The 22572-nt window shown below is 37.5% G+C and overlaps 2 protein-coding genes across 5 annotated transcripts in view; one reads left to right on the forward strand and one right to left on the reverse strand.

Moving 5' to 3' along the window:
* Positions 1–22572, forward strand: part of LOC105202925 (5-hydroxytryptamine receptor 1) — a 492922-nt gene that overhangs the window by 348169 nt on the left and 122181 nt on the right. The gene's annotated exons all lie outside the window — the stretch shown is intronic.
* On the reverse strand, positions 4590–5708 carry LOC120358374. Its single transcript, XM_039452452.1, has 2 exons — positions 5064–5708; positions 4590–4717 (listed from the first exon to the last, which is right to left on the reverse strand). The coding sequence occupies exon 1, from the start codon at positions 5672–5674 to the stop codon at positions 5087–5089; it is 588 nt and encodes a 195-aa protein (XP_039308386.1). The 5' UTR covers positions 5675–5708; the 3' UTR covers positions 4590–4717; positions 5064–5086.

The raw sequence follows: 22572 nt of genomic DNA on the forward strand, positions 1-22572 counted from the left end.
TATATAAAATTTGAAAATGTTAAATATATGAATATCGGTTAAAGAAATTTTCATTTCTAGAACACAAAATCTCAAAACATGATATAATTACCCGTTATTAAAAAAATCTTCAAACTCATGTTCGAGTTTGCACTCTTAATTTTTTTTGTTTTTTATTTAAAAATCTCTCTTTTTTTCGCAATATTTTTTCATTAACGCGCACGCTTTCAAAACTATAGATATTTTATTTTCTAATCATTAAAGAAGAAGAGAGTATTCTGGCTACTGTTGACAATATGGCTGCCTCTATTATTTCCGTTATTAGGTCATGTATTCTAACAATTGCTTATGGATTTATTTGTTTAGCAGCCCGCCGCTTTTTAGTAATGCTAATATGGCAATACATAATGATTGACAATTGTTATAAGGCATTTTTACTTTTGAGCGTTTCTAAACTTTTTCAAGATACACTTTTAACCTTTATTTACATACACTTTCTCATTAGTCTTAAACTTAAATGTATTATCACACAAAAGTACATAACTTTTTATTTGGCCGTATACGCTTTAAGTTATACAAAGTTAAAACGACAACATGGAATTTTGTTAATATGATTTTCTAAGGAAAATTTTTATATCGAAATATTTCTTTGATAAATCAATTGTCATTCTAATGAGCGGTGTTTAGAAACATTAGAGACATCATTTTATGTTTGTTGTTTAATATTAAACAGGAATAAAACGATATTTTTAGTAAAATTTCTAATAGTATTTCTAAAGTTTCTGAATGCAGGAAAATTCTAAATAATAGAAAATTAAAAATATACAATTTTGTAACAAGGTACTGTGTTTCTTTTAAACTAAATTAATTTTTTAAATTATTTTTATGGATAGCCATATTATAACCACTTTTTTTCATCCACCGATAATGCAATGCATTAGACTTTTGTAAATCACGTCTTAAATAATAAATATTTCATAACTTTGATTCTAGTATCTGTCAAATAGCATTCTAATGAATGTAATTGTTCAAGTTTCAACAGAAAATATTAATTATAAACAAAATTATTCAATAAAATTATTCAATAAAATAAAAATGGGTACCATATTACCCCCTTCTCCTCTATTATTTACACAAGCGCGCACTACGCGCGCGTCATTTGTTTAGTTTCATGTTTACAGATAACTAAATATAAATAATAAAATTTTCAAACATTAATTTATGATTAAGAGTAATAGAGTTCACGACGACAAATGACAAAACATGTTCTTGATGACAGATTATAAGTAAATAAAAATAGAACATGATTTGATTTATTATTTAATGTATATAAAATTATCATAAATAAGTAGTATACATTAATATCACATTCTCGTAATTGATACTCGTACGTATAACTTTTTTATGTTCTTTATATAATCCAAATCTACACAAAACTTGGAGGAGAAGAGAGTAACATGGCATACATTTTTATGTTATTGAATAATTTAATTTATAATTAATATTTTCAATTGAAACTTGAACAATTACATTCGTCAAAATGTTGTTTGGCAGATTCTAGACTCAAAGTAATGAAATATTTACTATTTAGGAGTAGGACGTGATTTATAAAACTCTAATGCACTGCATAATCGATGAAAGAAACAAAGTAGTTATAATATACTTATCCATAAAAATAATTTTAAAAAATTAGTTTAGTTTAAAAGAAACACAATACCTTGTTACAAAATTATACATTTTTAATTTTCCATTCTTTAGAATTTTCCTGTGTTCAGAAGCTTCAAAAATACCATTAGAAATTTGGTTAAAAATTCATCATTTTATCTCTGTTTAACAACAAGCCTAAAATGATGTTTCTAATGTTTCTAACCGCTCTTTAGAATGATACTCAATTTTTTGAAGAAATATTCCGATATAAAAATTTTGCTTAAAAACTCTATTAACAAAATTTTATGTTATTGTTTTAACTCTGTATAACTCGAAACGTATACGGCCGAATAAAAAGTTATGTACCCTTGTGTGATAATACGAATAATGAGGAACTGTATATAATTCAAGGTTAAAAGTGTACCTTGAACAAGTTTAAAAGTGCTCAATAGTAAAAATGCCTTATAACAATTGTCAATCATTATGTATTGGCATATTAACATCACTGAAAAACGGCGGGCTACTAAACGAATAACTCCATAAGTAATTGTTGGAATATGTCACCTAATAACGGAAATAATAGGGGTAACCATATTGTCGACAGTAGCCATAATACCTTTTTCTTCTCTAAAATTTAAACATGTTATAATTATTTGTTTTATAATTATTTAATATACAATAACATTTATACTTAGCACGAGATATGATTGCATTTTTGTATTAAAAAAGAATATTATACACAAGTCATCAACTTCCAAGCACACGAGATTATCATATTTCAATAACTTTTGAATCAATCAAGTTCTAAATACTCTCAAACGATACCTTGGGTAAAATTGTATAATACAAATGTTTTTATTTTTTCTATCCATGTTCTACGGACGGAGAAATCACAATGAAAAGTACAATCCTCTGAAATTTTATTTTCAGGGATACATTGGTCATTAAAAAAATCTTCAAACTTGTGTCATTAAAAAATTTTTCAATTGCATTCTTAATCTTTTTTGTCCTTTATTTAAAAATCTTTATATTTTTCTTTAAATCCTTTATACTTTCCATTTTTTTTTATTTTACACTCTTACAATTCTTCCTCCTTCTTTCTTACATTATTTCACACATTTTTTAAAGTCTTTTCTACAAGAGATAATGTTCGGTTAATGAAATGCCAATTCTTAAAATACAAAATGTCAAAATGCCATGATATGTATCCATTATTTTAAAAAACCTTCAAATTCGTGTTTAATTACGTTCTTAATTTTTTTCGTACTTTATTTAAGAAACTTTATCTTCTCCACTTTCTTTAATTCTTTTTTGTTTTCTATTTTTTATTTATTTTACACTCTCACAATTCTTCCTCCTTTCTTCTTACATTATTTTATTTCTCTCTGTTTCTCTACTTTTATTGCACATATTTTAAAATCTTTACTAAAAGAGATAATGTTTGATTAAAAAAATTTTTATTTCTATAACACAAAACCTCAAAATATGACATTAGGTGTTAAACTTACTTCCTGCCGCTCGCTACTAGAGGGTGCTGGCTCCAATACTGGCGAGTTTCGACGATATGTCTTTTGTAGTTTAGACATTGCTAAAAGTGATTCAATCCTCACAGATTAGATTTCTTGACGTCACATTTTCCAATCGACTGAAAATGAATCGCGATAAGTTGTTTTTCCGACATGTGCTTCTTCACTACTTTGACCTCAAGAAAACCGCAGTTGAAGCGCATCGTTTATTATCCGAAGTGTATGGTGATGAAACTCCATTGGAAAGAACATGTGAAGTTTGGTTTGAACGTTTCCAAAACGGTGATTTTGATGTGAGAGACAAAGAATATCCAGGACAGCCGAAAAAATTTGAAGATGTCGAGCTGCAAGAATTGCTCAATGAGAATCCAGCTTAAACGCTTTTAGAGTTGTCGGAACAGTTAAATGTTACTCCAATGGCCGTCTCAAAACGCTTGCATGTTATGAAAAAGATTTATAAGGAAGAGAAATGGCTACCACATGAGTTGTCAGAAAATGCCATTTTGAATCGTTTGACTATTGCTTTTTTCTTTGCTTGCCAGGCAAAAAAAAAGTTTTTTTTTTGGCGCATTGTGACTGGCAATGAAAAATGGATTTATTTTGATAATTCCAAGCGGAAAAAATTATGGGTGGACTCCGGCCAACCATCCGCTTCAACGCCGAAAAGGAATATTCACGGGCATACAATCTTGCTGTACGTTTGGTGGGACCAGAAAAGTGTGCTGTATTACGAACTTTTGAGTCCAAATAAAACCATTACAGCTGATCGCTACCAACAGCAATTATACCGATAGAGTAATGTATTGATGCAAAAAACATCATCCGTAGTCAACAATCGATGCAAAGTCATTTTGTTGCATGATAACGCTTAACCGCATGTCGCGAAAAGCGTGAAGCAGATACTTTGCGAGCTTGAATGAGAAGTTCTGCCGCACCCAGCGTACTCTCCAGACTTCGCACCATCGGATTACCATCTCTTCCAATTGATGCAACACGCACTTTTCCAGTTACAACGAAGTCCAAAAATAGGTGGATGAATGGTTTGCCTCGAAAGACACCGCGTTTTACCGTCATGGGATTCCCCTCTTGCCAGAGAGATGGGAAAAAGTAGTAGAAAATGAAAGAAATTACTTTGATTAAGGTACTCATTCATCTTCCCTTCGAAACAAATCGATTTTATAGATAAAAAAAACGGCAGAAATTAAGTTTAATATCAAATATGATATTAACCCATTATTTAAAAAATCTTCAAACTCACGTCCAATTGAATTTTAAAATTTTTTTTTTGTTCTTTATTTATAAATCTTTAGCTTCTCCGCCTTCTTTAAGGGGGGATTCTAGTGTAACAAGCCAAAAAATAAGCGATTTTTAAGATTTTTTTCTAAAAAAATATTAATGATAGCCAAATAAAACTTTTTGGGATAAAAAGAGACCTTCTTACGGTATCAAAAAATTTTAATTATTTTCAGTTTGCATTATTTAATTTCAATATATAATAAATAATCTGGACCCCTCTCTGAAATTTCCCGTCCATTGGCGGGCGTTGTAATGTTCCTCCCGGTTATCTGAAAGCAAAAAGCGAAATATTTTCTTAAAGTTAGATATTTTCCGCTGGTATTATACCTCCCTAATAAAGAAAAAATAATAAATTAAAAAAGTTGTAGCGTTTTAAAAGAATGTTTTTATTTTTAATATAAATTTGATCATATATTGATCAAAAAATGTTATAAATAAGTGCAATAAAAATAAAATGATAGGTATAGTACCTAAAGAAATTTATAACGAATTGAACAAAACTTGACCAAAGTTGATCGGTTTATTAGTTCTCAAGTTATCACGCCCGCCAACTTGAAAAACATGGTTTTGAGAAAAACGCGTTTAAAGTTTTAGATAAAGTTTCACGATACTTATCGCTGAAAAATCGACTTGAACGTTTATTCTGCTATTCCGGCCCCATACATTAAACCTTCTTCTTCTTCAAAAAAGTCTTGTAATACCGTTTTCTCCATTCTTCTGGCTGTACGAGCCTCTTTAGTGCTTTCTGAGCTACGCCGGTGTGCATTCAATAGTCGCTTGTCATTATGATATTCGGCAAATGTTTTGCTCTGTTGTCCAATAATAATGTCCATTGTTTCCATCATTTTTAATATTGGAAAGAAACCTTCATTAAATATTGCGGTAGCCAGATAAGCAGCAATTTCTATAGTCTTCAAACCACAGTGGAGATGTTTCGGAGCTAGACGCCAAATGCATGCGTTAAAACTTTCGTTACAATTTTGAGTGTATCCACCTAAACATCTTTGTAATAATTCATCTTTGGACAGATCTTCATAAATTGGCAACAGATGATCTTGAACACTTTTATGAAAAGCAGGCTGATGCTCAAATTCGTCAAGTTTTCCAGTCGCTTCTGCAACTCGCCACTTACACCAGCTTTCAGCTCCCGGTGGACAATATTGATGTTGCGGATTTTCTTCTGTCGAACACATATGATAATAAGTAGCCATTATGGCTTTCTTCATATCACTTACGGAATCTGAATGCCTTCTTATCGCCAATCCATAATATTTTGTTAATTTTTTATAAGTGCGTCTGTCAACTTTCCTTTTCCTCCAAGTTTCGCTACTTTTTTAATGTTTCTCAATGGAGTACCCATTCGCTTTTCTACGTGTCCGACACATTCACTTTTTTTTAAAATTACATCTTGGCCATAAGGTTGTAAATCCAGAAGTGCTCTAAAAGTTTTCGAATCACCATCACCGACATAATTAATATATTTTACACCAAATTTTTCTTTAGATCTTAAAAACATTTCTTGCATTGAATCCACCTCCATTTTTCCAGCTGATCCAGAATGATTAATGGTGCATGTTTCTTCATGAGTCTCGAGCCATTCAAAATATTCCGGAGTATTCTTTTTATTTTTCCAAAATGTGCAAGATTGGCAGTAACTGCTTTTAACAACAAGGTCAATTATTTTTCCAGTGTTTAGTCCTATAAGCGTTGCCACACCAAATAATGACGAAAAGCCACGCTTTTTCCACGTTCCATCACCAGAAACTGTGAAATTTACAGCTGGATTTTCTTTCTGTGAAATTAATTCCTTTTCTTCTTCTACTGCTTTGCGACATAACGCATGGAAAACTGCATTTGCTGCAGTGTGAATATTTTCTACAGCAGCGTAATATAAAGAAACATTCAATCCTTTACATATATCCATAAGACCACAGAAAATATTAATACCTTCTCTATAAATTCCCAACAGTCTCATAACAAATACTATTCTTCGAGTGATTTCATAGGCATTATTTACAAAAGGACCTGAGTCAATTTTTCTTATACCACATGAGCATGTAATGGCAATTTTAAAACCCAATCCACGATTTCCCGTTTCAGCTAAACTTATATCTTTTTTAGATTCTTTACAAATTAACATTTGTGAAAGAGCGCTGAAAACGGTAAAGATTTCGATGAATCTGTAGCCATGAGTTTGATTTATAAGAAAATCACAATCCGTAGATTTCAGTTTTTTTGCAGCAGACGACGTTACTTCAGTTTCCTCTTCTAATGTATGCTGATTTCCTTGGAAACGTTTTGTTCGCGGTTTTGCTGCACGAAAATTTCCAAATTTATCACCTTTGCGAGGCATCTTTCTACTTTTTACGTTAGACACATCTGTATCGGTCGAAAGGTGAAACGATACTGAGGAACTGCCTACACTAGCCTGTACAAACCTGTTTCACACACGTACACAAATGTGAATAGAAAAATACTTTCAAAAGATCACAAACATAACAATAGCCGACCCTAAATATCGATCCGTTAGGCTCTTGTACCTACCGGTCGACTGCCTGCTGTTTGGAACTCTGACGCGTCTCACTAAACAGAGCTATAACTTCTTTATTTTTTCGAATTCCACTTTAAAACTGTAGGAGCGTATTTTTAAGATGTTATACTTTTAATTTATGCAAAAAAAAATTCGATTTTTTTTGACCTGTTACACTAGAATCCCCCCTTAATTTTTTTCTCTTCCATTTTTTACTTATTTTACAATTTTTAAATTATTCCTTTTTTCATCTTACATTATTTTGTTCCTCTTCTTTTCTTTACCTTTATTACACATTTTTAAAAATCTTTATTGAAAAAAATAATGTTTGTTTAAAGAAATTTTTATTTCTCAAATATAATGTCAAAATACCTCGTGATATTTACCCATATCAAACAAATTTTCAAACTTGTGTTTACTTACATTTTTAATTTCTTTTGTTCTTTATTTAAAAAGAACAAAAGACTTTCTCAGCTTTCTTTCTCAACAAATCCTTATTACTTTACATTCTTTTCCTATTTTACACTCTCACAATTCTTCCTCTTTCTTTCGTACATTATTTCACACATTTTTTTTCAATCTGTACTAAAAGAGATAATGTTCGCAATTAATGAAATCTTAATTCTTAAAACACAAAATGTCAAAATACCACATGATATGCATCCATTACGAAAAAAACCTTCAAATTCGTGTTCAATTACATTCTTAATTTATTTTACCCTTTATTTAAAAAACTTTACGTTTTTACCTTCTTCAATTCTTTTTTGCTTTCTATTTTTTATTTATTTTACACTCTCATAATTCTTGCTCTTTCTTTCTTACAATGTTTCATTACAATACAATATTTCTCTCCATTTCTCTACTTTTATTGCACATATTTTTAAATCTTAGAAACATAATGTTCAATTAAAGAAATTTTATTTCTACAATACAAAACCTCATAATATGATATGATACTCACCCATTATTAAAAAAATCTTTGAACTTGCGTTCAACTGCATTTTTAATTTCTTTTGTACTTTATTTTCAAACCTTCATTTTTGTATAATATAATCAAAGATTATTTTATTTTTTATATTTACAGGGTGGGAGAAAAGTACCGGAAAAGCAAAATATCTCAAAAACCAAGCATTTTAGAAAAAAATGTTTCAAATAAAAGTTGTAGAGTTTCAAAAAAACTTTTTACTAATATTATCAGTTTGGCCTTGGATGGCGTCCCTAAGGTTAGATCAAAATCACATTAACTTTTTTAAAAAGAACACCCTATTTTTGATTCCAGAATCTAATAGCTAGTGTCAAGACCTTTCCAAAACACAAGAAAAGGAGGGGTGTCAATAAGGCCGTTTTTTGGACCACGTCAGAATCGCTCCAAACTGTGGTATTTTCTTCCTACCGATGTAGCTCACAACCTCCTAGAACCGTTTGCTGTCCGAGCGTTTGAGCAAAAAAGAAGTGGAAATGCCGCCCCTCTCGCCCATTCAAAAAGGGAACTTTCCTTTAGCTTTACCCAGAGCTAACGACGTGGACGTAGAAAGTTTTTGTAGCTCCTTTTTTGTTTTTGTTATTTTTATATATATTTTGTTTTTTATATATTTGTTGTTTTTTTATATATTTGTTGTTTTTTTATAATTTTTTGTTTTTTATATATTTTTTTGTTTTTTTATATATTTTTTGTTTTTTATATATTTTTTGTTTTTTTATATTTTTTGTTAATAACACCGTTATTTTTAACAACAGTATTTTTTTAGTCGTATTTTTAATTATCGTTTATTTTTAATACCGTTACAATACTCTTCGAATTCACAATGAAGAAGTGAACAGTCAGTAATTGAAAAATTGGGAGTAGGCGCCGGAGAATCTTCAATTAGATTGGTCGCCATCTCCACCTGACTCATTGTCAGACCAGTCTGAAATGTTCTCAGCTGCATCTTGGATATATTGTGCGTAGGATTGGGATGGTCGTTCTTTCAGAGAGTCTTGAATACCCCAAATACCAAAGGACGGATGCCACATGTGCACAACAACCAACGGTTCTAGCACCGACCTTGCATTGACAGTACCAGGATATGATGGGATTGATTCCTTGACTATATTCAATCCACAGGTTATACATCTTCGATGATGTGTGGCGCGACTGTATCTGAAGACGTAAGATATTCCTCTCTTGCCTATGGACGAACAGTTCATCCCATCTTCAGCTGTGTGCTCCTCTGCATACGATTGCGCTTGCTTCAATTGATATGAACCAATGGTCAGATGAGCCAATTCGTCTAAGGTCAATTGAGGGAAATCAGGGAGTGAATCCGCAACTACGGGTTGCCACATCACCCTTTTCCTGGACCAACCTTCTCTTTCAACTCTTTCCTGGAGGAGGTTCGGCATTTGCGATAGACGCAACATACGCTCGGCAATGGTCGTATCATTTGGATCGTCACTGATCCTCGGTGGTCTGAAAGCATTGCAAAGAGCGGATACAATGCGCACGTAATCTCCCACATACGGTACTTGAGAATTTGGGAATACATAATCTAGTGCTTTCCACTTCTTGAGGAGACCGTTAACCGCCTCTATCACCCAGCGTATTTTAGTCACGAGGCGTGATTCATTGGCCTCAGATGTAGTATGTTGCGAACCTTCTCGGAGGAAATGGGACATTTTAGTTATGAGACCTAGATCTTGCAGCATTTCGAGGCAATCTCTGAAACCACGGTCCACCACCAAAACATCGTTAGGTTGCAACCAAGATCGGAGCCTACTCGCGTCAAATCGCATTATGCTGGTCAAAATGTTTGCATCATTATTTTTACCATCCGCGAAGTAAGATCCGAAAACTTCTAAGATGTATCCTGTTGAACTTACGAGAATCATGGGTTTCACTAGCGGACGTCCTTTGTGGAGTGAGAAAGTTCGTCTCTGGAACTTGTAATTAGAACTTTTCTCTATATACATATACGTACCGTCGACTACAAGGATACAGACATCCTCTCCGCGAAGAGCGTTTTAGCCATGGTTCTCGTATGCTTTGTGATGAAATCTTCTCGAGAGATATGATTTGTTCCCAAAAAGTTTGGGACAAACATTGAAAGGAGAGCAGTACGAGCTGCAGCTATCGCTCTACCAATTCTCCTCTTTTGGAGAGCGAATAAGGTAGACAAAACTGAAAGCGAAAGACCAGTACGTAGTTTCGTCAAAAGCAAGGCAAGACAAGTCCGAGGAGAACGTCCAGATGTAGATCTAATATGACCAGAGATTGAAGCAAGAACGGAATCGAATTGATCTTTCTTCAACCCAGTCAGATTATAATAATCGTCATCAGTAAGTGCAGGTGGATAATCAAAATCGAGTCCTTTCCGAGAAGCAACGGAACGCAAGTTTTCTAACAAACCACAAAGAGTTTTATCATCTAGAATCGAATAGTTTGACTTTACTTCGATATCATTTGTTGCTGTTTTACTGAGAAAACCATTTTCCAAGTGTCTTCTAGAACATCGAGTATCTGGCGGAATAATTATACCTCTGTCTATGAATATTTGTGTTCTCGCCATAGGAGAAATACGAGTCAGTTTCTTAGCCTTCTTACATACGATGCATCTCGCCCCGGATACTCTGCAGCCCTGGATGCTGACTCTTATTTTCACCGAAGAAGGGATGTTGCTTGATTCTGAGATGTTGGAGCACTGAGGAGTATCAGTTGTAGCAACAGATTCAGTACTGATAGTACTTAAAGTGCTGCTCGTACGATTGCTCATAATGCGGTCGGATAATGGATATTAACGTAATAGTAACAAGAAAATGGTAATGAGCGATAAAAAGTAGTGAAAACGAGAAACTAAGCTACTGAAGAAGATCAGCGCGCAATACTGTTTATGCTCTGAAAATGCGCTGATTGTTGATAAAGACGATTCATTTAAACATAAGTGCGATGAGAATAATGTGGTGACAGTTCACCTACAATGCTTTCAGTTCAAGAACGCGCTAAAAAGACAACTGTGTATCCAAGTCGATGTTGAATCTGTTGAGAGGAACGAATGCCGGGAAGAAAAACAAAAGAACAAAGCTACTGGAAGTGTGGATAGTGCACAGTACTGTTCTCGTTTTGGGAATGCATGAATTGTTAATTAAAATGGAACGATTGATTATTTGTTGTACATACTGTGCAGCAGAACACAATAACCTGAATGATACCAATGCTCCGCGAAGCTGAGCATTGCATTCTATGAAAAAAAGTCCGTTCCGGAAGGTATTCTTTACATCTCTTCACTGAGGTTTGGAATTCAAATATTTTTTCACAGTATGTGATTTCGAATATACATTGCATTCGCAAAATGATGTTATTCCTTAAAATCAAGTTCGGGCTTATAGTAGTATCGTCCAATTCATCGCAAGGGATGCTATTGCATGATTGTTCAGTAATATGGCAATCCGTTCAAAATACCAGGTTTGATTCTATCTTAAATGCATGAAGGTCTGATGAGCTCCCTTTCGTATTTAAAGCAGCAAATACTCTAGTAGTTTTTGAGAAAATATGGTGATGGAAGCTCAACAATGACATGCTGAAATGAGACCGGCACTACCACCATGTGAAAAACTCTATTGATTTTTTAGATTTCAAGTTGCCCGTTCTCAGACTCTAATTGCTCGGACAGCAAACGGTTCTAGGAGGTTGTGAGCTACATCGGTAGGAAGAAAATACCACAGTTGAGAGCGATTCTGACGTGGTCCAAAAAACGGCCTTATTGACACCCCTCCTTTGTTTTTGTTGAGTACTTTTTGAATTGTGAGGCTTGAAAGCTACAGTGTACTTTTAACACTTCCAATTTTGTTGAAACGCCTTATCGTTCTATGAACTGTAGATATTGAAATGGCAGTATCTTCATTGCAAAAAGTTTCATTGAAAAACTATCTCACATTATTGTATGATCTCAATCAATCGCCCCACCCTCTAATCATCAAAAGAGATATACGTTCTTGTTCAGAAAGACGTAACATCATTGACTGAAGGGGTAAAAATGGGTCAAACTAAATAAACTAATACTTGAATACTTAAGTGTTAAAAGTTATTGAAAAGACAACAAAGAAAAAATCACATGATATAGTAAACTGTAACAAATGTTCAATAAATTAACTTGAGAAGCAAAAATGGAATAGGACTTGGATACAATCTAAGATTGAAATCAAACTGTTTTGTACTTGCAATGCATATTGAAAGTGGTTGTCGCGGTTCGCGTAATTCAAGGAGCGGCATCCACCCTCTGATGATCCGTGCTTGCTTAATCAACCGATAAATCAAAGCATGAATTATTCCCAAAACCTTAGCATTGTCGTTTATCGATAGCGCACGTGCTTTCATTTGACCAACCAACGGGCCTTATCCGGACCGATCCCGAAATTCCCCCATCGGACGAAACCGCATACCGTTACATGGCGCCCAAACAGGAACTGTCTTAGAAGCCTATTGAACCCAGGAACAAGTATGTCGTTGACTGAATGGATAGACCGTTTAGAGAGCAGCTCGAGGTCTTGGCCCAATCCTACCAGATTAAAACCTCCGGTGCCGTTGAGGAGCTTCGCCACCGCAAAAAACAACACTTTCTCACAATGCCTAGTCCATCCGGACTACCGCGTGACCCGGAATCGATAAACGCGATTGATCACAGTTCGCAAAGTAAAGTCATGAACCGAATGGGGTTGCCATTTTGACAGCCGGGATCCTCTGTTCTTCTTAGAGCGGGTAGCCAAGTTGCAAGAAGAGTATCACTACACCGACGAGCAAATGAAGGCCAGCCTGCTCAAGTTGCTAAAAGACGACGCACTAGCCTGGTACAGAAACGATCGAGATAATTGAGACACCTGGCCAGATTTCACAAACGCGCTCAGACGCCAGTATCTGCCATGGCAATACCAAGCAAAGTTTGCCCGGAAAATACAGGAACGCCGGCAGCAACTAAAAGAACCATACGCAAAGTACGCGACCGCTCTACAAACCATGATGCGGCACGCGGGTGGGTTCACCCAAACCGAGGAGGTTGACCAATTATATGAGAACCTACGCGCTGAAGACAAACTGTATGTACGTCTTACCAAGGCCACTGATCTCGCCGACCTGGCCGAGCAAGCCACCGAGTTTGAAAAGATCACAAAAGCTCAAAAAAGCGAGAACCAGGCCAAGAAGCGATAGGTCAACACCGCTGCCAAGACCGCGGCGTACGACCGAAACACCGCCTGTTGGCGATGCAAACAACGCGGTCATATCCGCTTTGATTGCAAGCGACCAGCCCTCAAGTTTTGCTCACAATGCGGCAAAGACGGGGTTCTGACCAAGGAGTGTCATCCCCAAAAGGGGGAACGCTCTATCGGTCGAGGACACGTCCGCTCCTCGGCCCGGGTCCGCATAAACTACCGACCACGACCACACATCACGGTGCGCATCGGATTGCGCCGATTTTCGGCCCTGTTGGACAAATCTCAATGATCAACCGCCGAATTGCCAAGCAAGCTAAGACCATGCAAATCCGGCCAGAGGTCCAGGAAGAAACCATTTATTTGGCAGACGGCACCACCGCCACGACGCCTGGACGAGTCTATTTTCCGCTACAAATAGCCGGACGGAGGTTGGAGCATACCTTTCAGCTTCCCCCGTCTTTGGAAAGCAAACTATTAATCGGAACAGATTTATGGTCCGAGTTTAGTCATACCGGCACTTAGTCACCGCCGGTATGACCAAACGGACGCCACAGGAGGAACGAGAGCTACAAGCTTTTCTCACGACCGAACTTGCTAAGTTCGAGCAAGTACAAGGACCTACCGATCAGGCCGTGCACCAGATACGAGTGAAGATTGATCAGCCGATTAAACAAAAATACCGTTCACGGAACCTCATATTGCAGCGAATTATTGACGAGGAACTCCAGGCTATGGAGGCCGCCGGAGTGATCAAGCCTTTCACCAGTGCTTGGAGCTCCCCGGTGGTCATAGTCAAAAAGAAGGACGATAGACACCGTTTCTGCATTGACTTTCGGAAAGTCAACGAGGTGACGGAACGGGATGCCTACCCATTACCCCACATTACACCTACGCTGGACAAACTGTGCGGGGCACAGTACCTTTCGACCTTAGATCTAGAAAAGAAATAGTGGCAAATTTCCCTCACGCCGGAGAGTCGCCCCGTCACTGCATTTACCGTACTGGGCCGAGGCCTAATGCAATTCACCGTTATGCAGTTTGGTTTGCATTCTGCCCCGGCTACTTTCCAGCGACTCTTTGACCGCATTCTTGGACCAAAACTCGAACCACATGTGTTCGTCTATTTAGAGAACGTCATTATCGCCAGTCCTACCTTCCTGGATCACCTAAACCACTTGGGCGAAGTATTCCGCCGCCTACGGGAAGCCCGTTCGAAACTCAATCCGGACAAATGTCATTTCAGCCCCACTGAATTGAAATATCTTGGACACATCGTGGATCGACAAGGTGTCCGTACAAATCCGGACAATGTCCGTGCCGTCACAATATGGCCAACCCCAACCAACATTCGGCAAATCCGCCAGTTCATAGGACTAGCTTCGACGGTTCACGTCAAATTTTGCGACCATTGCTGTCCCGCTTACTAAACTCACAGAAAAGAACGTCCGCTGGCAATGGGGCCCGGAAGAAGAACACGCAAAGCACTCAAAAACGTATTAACCACCGAGCCTACCCTTGCGTGCCCTAACTTTTCACGCCGGTTCTTCTTACAAACAGACGCAAGCACCCACGGCCTCGGCGCCATCCTGTCGCAGCACTTTGGGGACGGGAAACGCGTCATAGCGTATGCCAGCCGTTCGCTGAATGGAGCCAAGAAAAACCACAGTACCACGGAACTCGAATATCTGGCCGTCGTGTGGGGATCCGACACATGCGGGGCTATTTGCAGGGCTACGAGTTTACGGTCATCATTGACCATCAGGTCCACTAATGGCTACGACGCCAGGATTCCCCCACCGGGCGGCTCGGTCTACGAAGTTGTACGTACAAACCTTGCACGCGCCTTCAATAAGCAAGAACGACATTATAAGGCGCGCGTGGAAGCCATCCCTGGAAGACATCGTATGGAGACGGGAGCATCTCTTATCTAACAAAGGCAAGGGATTTAACGCCAAGCTAGCCCCGAAATATTCCATTTAAAGTCCGCAAGATACACTCCCCCGGAATAGTGGATATCCGAGATCAGCGAGGCAAATGGTACCGACGAGTCCACGTACAGGATCTTAAGCCCGGTTCACGGAAGGCAGCTACCGAACTGACCGATTCCGAGGACGACGAGGACGAGCAAAGTGATCAAACCGACAAAGCAGACGACATCGTAGCAGACGCTACTGAAGCAGATGACGACGAAGCAGACAATGCTTGCAGCAACGATGAGGCGGCAGATACCAATAACGCTGACCCCGCCAGGAATTGAAAACATGAATATCACGCTTTGGGAGCATGCCGTCCCAAAGAAAGGAGCACCCTCTCCCTGGCTCAGAGAGGTAAGGTGGACCAGCAACCCTAAGGACTTGCAGAATGTTATCTCTCACCATGGAGCAAGTAGATGCCTTACTCTTGGCACCTGCCGACGACGACGAGGAGTTTGAAAGACTGGGCGCAAGCCATGACCACAGCCACGCAGCGACTGGACCTGTTCTCGACGACGGCCGACCACCAACCGACCGGAACCGCACTGCTGCCTGCCACCAGTTTGTGCGAGGTACCCGTATTAGCCACCATGGCCACCTCGAGCCAGACTCCCGGGCGTAAAAAGCCGCGGGTCATCAGCAGTGCCGTCACGCGCCCTCATTAAAAAGATCAAAAAAACGGCCCTCGTCAGCAGCCTCCCCAACAGGGGCTAGCACCGATTCCAAGGAAAAACATTTTAGTGGTTGTGCGAGTGCAGAGATCCTCCGCCACTAACGCGAGGAAGCTCGCTGCACTCCTGGTCGATCCGCCGTCAGTACCTAACAGAACCTGACCACGGCCAGCATCAACCGTTGTCAAGGAGATTGTGACCTTAGCAGGTACGACCGCTTTGGACGATGCGATCACCCATCTCAACCATGGGCTGGATCTCAAAGCAACCGATCAGGTGGTTAGCCCACGCGAGAGCCAAAAACAGCTTGGTGAAGATATTCGGGGACACGCTCTCCGATTTAGAGGACGAGGGCACCCCAATATCCACGCCAAGACCAACCCACACCGGGGAGGCCACATCGGTCACAGCCGTCACGCCACCGACCGCTCCATCGACGCTCTCCACGCAAAGCGCGAGCCAGGCCATCCAGATGAAAGCCACGATACCGTACCAACCGGAGAACCAGCCAACTCCGACGAAGCCGGCCATCACACCAAAGATCGTCACTATCATCACCGAGGAAGCGTCACATCGACCGGAACAGCCAGCACTAACGCGGACACTCGTCACGCCAAGAGACACGCCACCAGCCGCGACGAACACATCCGCGACAGCCGTACATCGAGCCTTCCCGTCCGTGCCGGTACAAGTGCGGAAAAATTTAGTGATACACATGCCGTACCACGCTGCAAGAGTGTCGCGGGTGTACAAAATGCAGTTAGCAACGTGCTGTTATCCGCTGCGCTTTGATTGCGCCGGCCACTACGTACGGGAATTCCCGGCATAGTGGCCATAGTTTGCCACTTATATACGGGGAGATGTGATGTAACAATACGCCTCTCCACCGTCCGCGCGCCACCGTATCGTTCCGTTCACCGAACATCGAGCGTGACGAAAAGCTACGTGCGCGCACAGCATAACCTTGCGGCGCAATCACGCGACAACACGCGCTCCGACCGTAGCATTCCGCAATGCTCCCACTCCGGCTTGGCCGACCAAGCGCGCGGATTGGCTCACCCAACCACGTGTTTGGATATATAAGCCGGCAGTGGGAACGCAGAGTTCCAATCTCTCCAATTCTCCGACCTGGTCTAAAAGCGACCGAGCATCCTCGATCGCTCCTAGAAGACGAGCATTCTCGTCGCTTCCCGAATTTCTTGACGGGCCTTTCTGTCGTTATCCTCGGCCAAGTATTCTCGACCAGTCAACCCCAAAATCCTCGACGAGCATTCTCGTCATTATCACCGCCCGAGCATTGTCGACCAATCACGTCCGAGATCCTCGACGAGTATTTTCGTCACTTTCACCAGCTGAGCATTCTCAACCAATCACCGTCGTCCTCGAATACCTCAACGCCATAAAAAAACTGGGTTGCCTTTGAAACCTAAAAATCGGCAGGGCATTCGCGCCCTGTCGATCCTTTTGCGTAAGTGCGCGCTCGGGAGAATTACGGAGACGAACCGACCGGCCACGTACTGCGCTCGCAACTTCTACGCATGCGCGCGCAATTGCGACGAACACGTTACGTTCCGCGGGTTCCCCGACCGAACGGACCAAGTCCGCGTAACCGTATTAATTAGTATAGAGAAATGTTGTCTTTTTCGTTACGAATTGTTACTTTTCCATGCTGCGCGTCAGCATCTCTTAATTCACGACCGTGAAGTATCCGCGAGTCCATATTCTTTCGTCATTGTATAGTTCAAATACCTGCGAACTGCTCTCTCTCTCTCTCTCTCTCTCTCTCTCTTTCTCTCTCTCTCTCTCTCTCTCTCTCTCTCTCTCTCTCTCTGTTCTACTTGCGCAAGAATCATGCGTCAAGATTTACTTTATTAGCGACTGTATTTTTATTCCGTAACATTAATAAATCAATTTATATTTTTTTACCAACTACTTAATCGGGTACGATCATTTCGAACACCTGACCAACCGACGAGCCTTATCCGGACCGATCCCGAAATTCCCTCATTGCACGAAACCGCATACCGTTACAAAGTTAATAATTATAATAATTTCATGTATTAATACACTGAAAAAATTTGTTAATTCGACAAAATTTTTCAACTTGGTTCAACTTTTTCACGTATTTATATATTTAAATTAAAATATAAATAGATAAGCTTTAAGAAATTTAATCAAGTTGAGAAATTTAGTCAAATTAACAAATTTTTTTTCAGTTTAGTGTTTCTAATTTTATACTTCTTTCTTAATTAAAACAAAATAAATAAAAAAGTAACGTTTATATTTAATACGAATTATTATAGAATAAACTGCAGAAAAAAATTGAAAATTCCTAAATAACAGCATGTGAGAAAGAATGTTAAAATTTCACAAATAAACCTAATTTTTATTGATAATAAAAAAAGGTTTTTCATATTGATTATATTTTATGTGATAAAAGAACATTTACTTTATAAGTATATGTATCAAAATTGGATTTCTTTATATTATAAGACATAGTTTTGACTTTCACTTTGATGTATCAGAAGTACAAATGGAAAACCGCCGTTTTTTATCAAAATTTGAGGATTGATTGTGGAAAAATGGTTACATTCTTATTTTTAAAAGTATTGTCTATCGCTAGCCACAACTTTTCTCCATTTTTCTGGCAGCATACAGATTCCGCGTCGAAAAAACTGCTCATCTTTTGAGGCGATCCATGAATCGACCCAGTTTTTGGTCTCTTTGTAAGAACGGAAATGTTGCTCGGCCAGGCCATGCGTCAATGATCGAAACAAGTGGTAATCTTTAGGGGCGATGTCAGGAGAATACAGAGGGTGGGGTAGGACGTTTATTTCAATGTTTCCAGGTAGGTTTTAACGACCTGACCAACATGTGGCCGAGCGTTGTCGTGTAACAAAATCACTTTTTCGTGTCTTTGCTCGTATTGTGACCGTTTTTCTTGCAATACTTGACTCAACGCATTATTTGTGTTTGCTAGCGAGCTCCTGTGATGGTTTCACCCCAGTAATGCCTCCTTCTGCGTCTTCAAACTTTTGCACTAATTGCGGACGCTCCTTGTCTTCTACACCAAAATCACCACTTTTGTAGCGTTGAAACCATTCTCAACATGTTTCTTTACTAATGGAAGCCTCGCCATAAGTTTTTACAATCATTGGAAGAGCTTCAACCACAGATTTCTTCGAATTGAAAGTGTAAAACAAAATTTCTTGCAAATGACGTTTATTTGACACAAATTTTGACATTTTTGCACACAAAAAAAATATATGACGCCGACAAAAATTCACAAATGTAATAATGAAAAATTGTTGTCAAATTTAACTTTACATTTGACGTTTTTTTGTTTGACATTTTTGACCAGCATTTATGATTGGCACCATTTATTGAAAAACGGCGGTTTTCTATTTGTAGTCTTGATAAGTCATACAGTTGAGAGTTTTGATCAACTTTTTTCTTTATAAATTAAATGGGTGGACTGTGTGCGCACGGTGGTCTCATTTCATGGTTGTCAAATTTTGCGCTAGTCACTCCTCATACAGCATAGAAAATTGCAGCAATGTTGCAATGTTGCAGATTGCAATACAATATTACGGAGACATTGCAGAAACATAAATTAACAATATGCCTGCAACATTTCATGGCATATGCCAGTAATATTTCGAAAACGTTGCAATATCAAATTTTTTAATAAAATAATAACAATAAAGAGCAAAAATGAATATTCGCGTATAATAATTCGAGGGGTATTTTTTAAATAAGGTCCGTTTTTTAATAAGAAGAAAAATACTGTAAATATTATTAAAATATATTTTTTTCCATATTCTACATACTTTTACCTACTTTTCAACATAATTGCCATTTTGGTTCAAACATTTGTCATACTGCTCAACTAGTTTTTGAATTCCAACGTCAAAGAAATCTGCCGCCTGTAAAGAAGCCCAATCTATGGCAGTTTTCACTTCTTTGTCGTTGTTCAACCGTTGACCACCAAGGAACTCCTTTAAGTACCGAAATAAGTGAAAATCGCTGGGTGCAAGGTCTGGACTGTAAGGTGGATGATCCAGTTGTTCCTATCCAAAAGACATGATTACGATATGCACATTAACCCGCCCGTCCTTAAACGTTCTCACCCACTTTCGAACTTTCCTGTCACTCATAGCATTATCTCCGTAAACTTCACAAATCTGAAGGTGAATTTCCGCTACTGTCTAGTTTTTTGCATTCAAGAATTAAATTACAGATCATATCTCACAGTTGGCGGGCGACTCAATTTTTTTAAACATAAATTTCTACAGCTCAGCACACAGATGGACGATACGAGACTGCAAATAGCATTTAAACGCGCGTAAAGCATGCTGGGAACAAACGCCCATGAGCACTGCGGCGATCGTGCGTTATTTTCACTCTCATTTACAAACGGACCTTATTTAAAAAATACCTCTCGTATATTAATTTAACTCATCCATAATTATTCATCCGCATTTAACAAACTAAGGTCGGGCGACGTTATTAAATTTTCCGCTGAATTTCTACATTCCCTAACAGAACAATCGTCTTTATATCGACTGTAAGTCGACTCATCCAAGCTTTCAGAGTTGACTGCAAATCGACTTTGCATAGACGTCTGCAGACATCCTTCCAATGTTGACTTTAAGACGTCCAGAAAAAGGCATGCGGTCCTATGATGCTGTGTGCATCATAGTATTGTTAAAAAACATGAATATTTATATCAATAGATGAAATAGGTCCATATATGAAGAAACCTCAATCTACATTTCAATAAACAAACAATATTTTTTTATTGTTTTTTTAATACAAATGTTTTCATATTTAATTTAACTATTGTATTATATTGATATATATTTTCTAATTGCATTTTTATTTAAACAGATAACAAAAAAGTTATTCCAGATGCTATTCTGCATTTGCAAAATTAATAAAAAAATACTTTAATCTTATATTTGTTTATATAAATGCTTTAATTATACATATTTCATTTTTTCAATAACGTGTATTGACCTGATCTACCAGTTATATACACATATCAGCATAAAGTGTTTACAGGTCATCATGAGGGATCAATTCGCATCGATCACGGAGGTCAAGCAACGTTCACCGTAGTTGCAACTTGAATGGGTGACCGTTTGGAAATTTCCGAAAAAAGATTCCCGAGATTTTTTTGCAAAAAATGTTTTTTAAAATGTTATAAAAATATTGTTTTGTTCATTAGAATTATGTGGTGTAATAATGATTATATAAATATTTTGGACAAATTCATAACATTGCAATATTGCTGGGATGTTTCAATGCAATATTTAAAAAAGCGGACATCTTAATGTTGCTGCAATCTTCCAGCAATGTTGCAGCAATGTTTCGCAATCAATATGCAATATTACAATGTTTCAATGAAATCATTCTGCAATGTTCTTGCAATTTTTCTGTGGTGTATGGTTCTATCAAGTTACTGACAGATTATTAGAAACTGTTGAATGGAGTCAACTAAGCAAATTTAACATTCACTCCTGTGAAGTGCCACCTATGTGCCTTTAGTTCGTGATACAATCTTTCAATGATCTGTTATTTTTCCAAACTAGGTTTTAGGTGGTTCACGCTCTCTAGACGTGTGTGACGCTCCCGCTTTTGTAATATGTACCTCATTTATTAAACTTGCAATTTTGATATTATTAAAACATCTCGTTTTTGTATTCATCCAAACGCCCAATTCCAACAGAAACCGTATCAAGGTGTCAATCGCCTCGATTTTCTACAGAAAAGTTAGTTGGAATTTGTCTTGATTTGTTAGGCTTCTACAAAATAAGCATAACTTTTTCGTTAATTATCAAGGCTTAATTTTTTTATTAACTACTCGACAATACAATAATAACTATTACATACATAATTGGAACCTTACTAAATGTAATAATAAATATTAAGATCTCAAACTCTCTAAGCTACTCTGTATATAAAGCAATAGCTTTTCTTTATATTAAACTCATCTAACTTCTAATTTTTTTATTTTGTAGAGAAAGAAAGTAAGTATGCTCATTTCTACAAGAATTTAAATTAAACATTTTTTAAAACATTTCATAGTGTCATTATTAAGAATTTATTCTAATAATCACTGTTTGTAGTGTAAATTTATAGTAGTATATATTTATATATAAATTATTAAATACGGACAGTAGCTGTCGGAATGCAATTCAAGATATAAAGTATTAGAATATTTCACGCTATTAAAGGGCAATCAAAGTACAATATATTGAATAAATATAAGACTAACAGAAAGCAAAGTATTCATATTAGTAATGACTGAATTCGTTATTGTTACTGTAAAAACGTAATAATTGTTGTTAAAAATAAAATCATGAAAAAACGGAGTTATAAGTAACACATTACTTCCCTGCGTTTTCCACAATATAGGTTTACAGTTACATTGTCCAGTAGAATGTGTTTGACGCGTTGCTGACATTTCAGTATTTATCTGTATGAGTTTCAATATTTTATTATTTATATTAGAGTAAGGAACACAAATAACAAAAATTAAAAGAAATTGTTGTGATTTGAGATGTGATTTTTAATATTATAATTTATATTGATTTGTTTATCATTAATTATTTACAATTGTATTAGCTTATAATCATATATTTTTAAGTTTTATATATTTTTAATAAAATGCTAACATTACAAAATGCGTGATTTACTAACAAAATTATTCTTTTAGGTAAAACCAAGTGTAGGCTGCTCAATGAAAAAACAGCTTTTTTCCA

Source organism: Solenopsis invicta, chromosome 1 (genome assembly GCF_016802725.1).
Source record: "Solenopsis invicta isolate M01_SB chromosome 1, UNIL_Sinv_3.0, whole genome shotgun sequence".
Taxonomy (NCBI): Eukaryota; Metazoa; Arthropoda; class Insecta; order Hymenoptera; family Formicidae; genus Solenopsis; species Solenopsis invicta.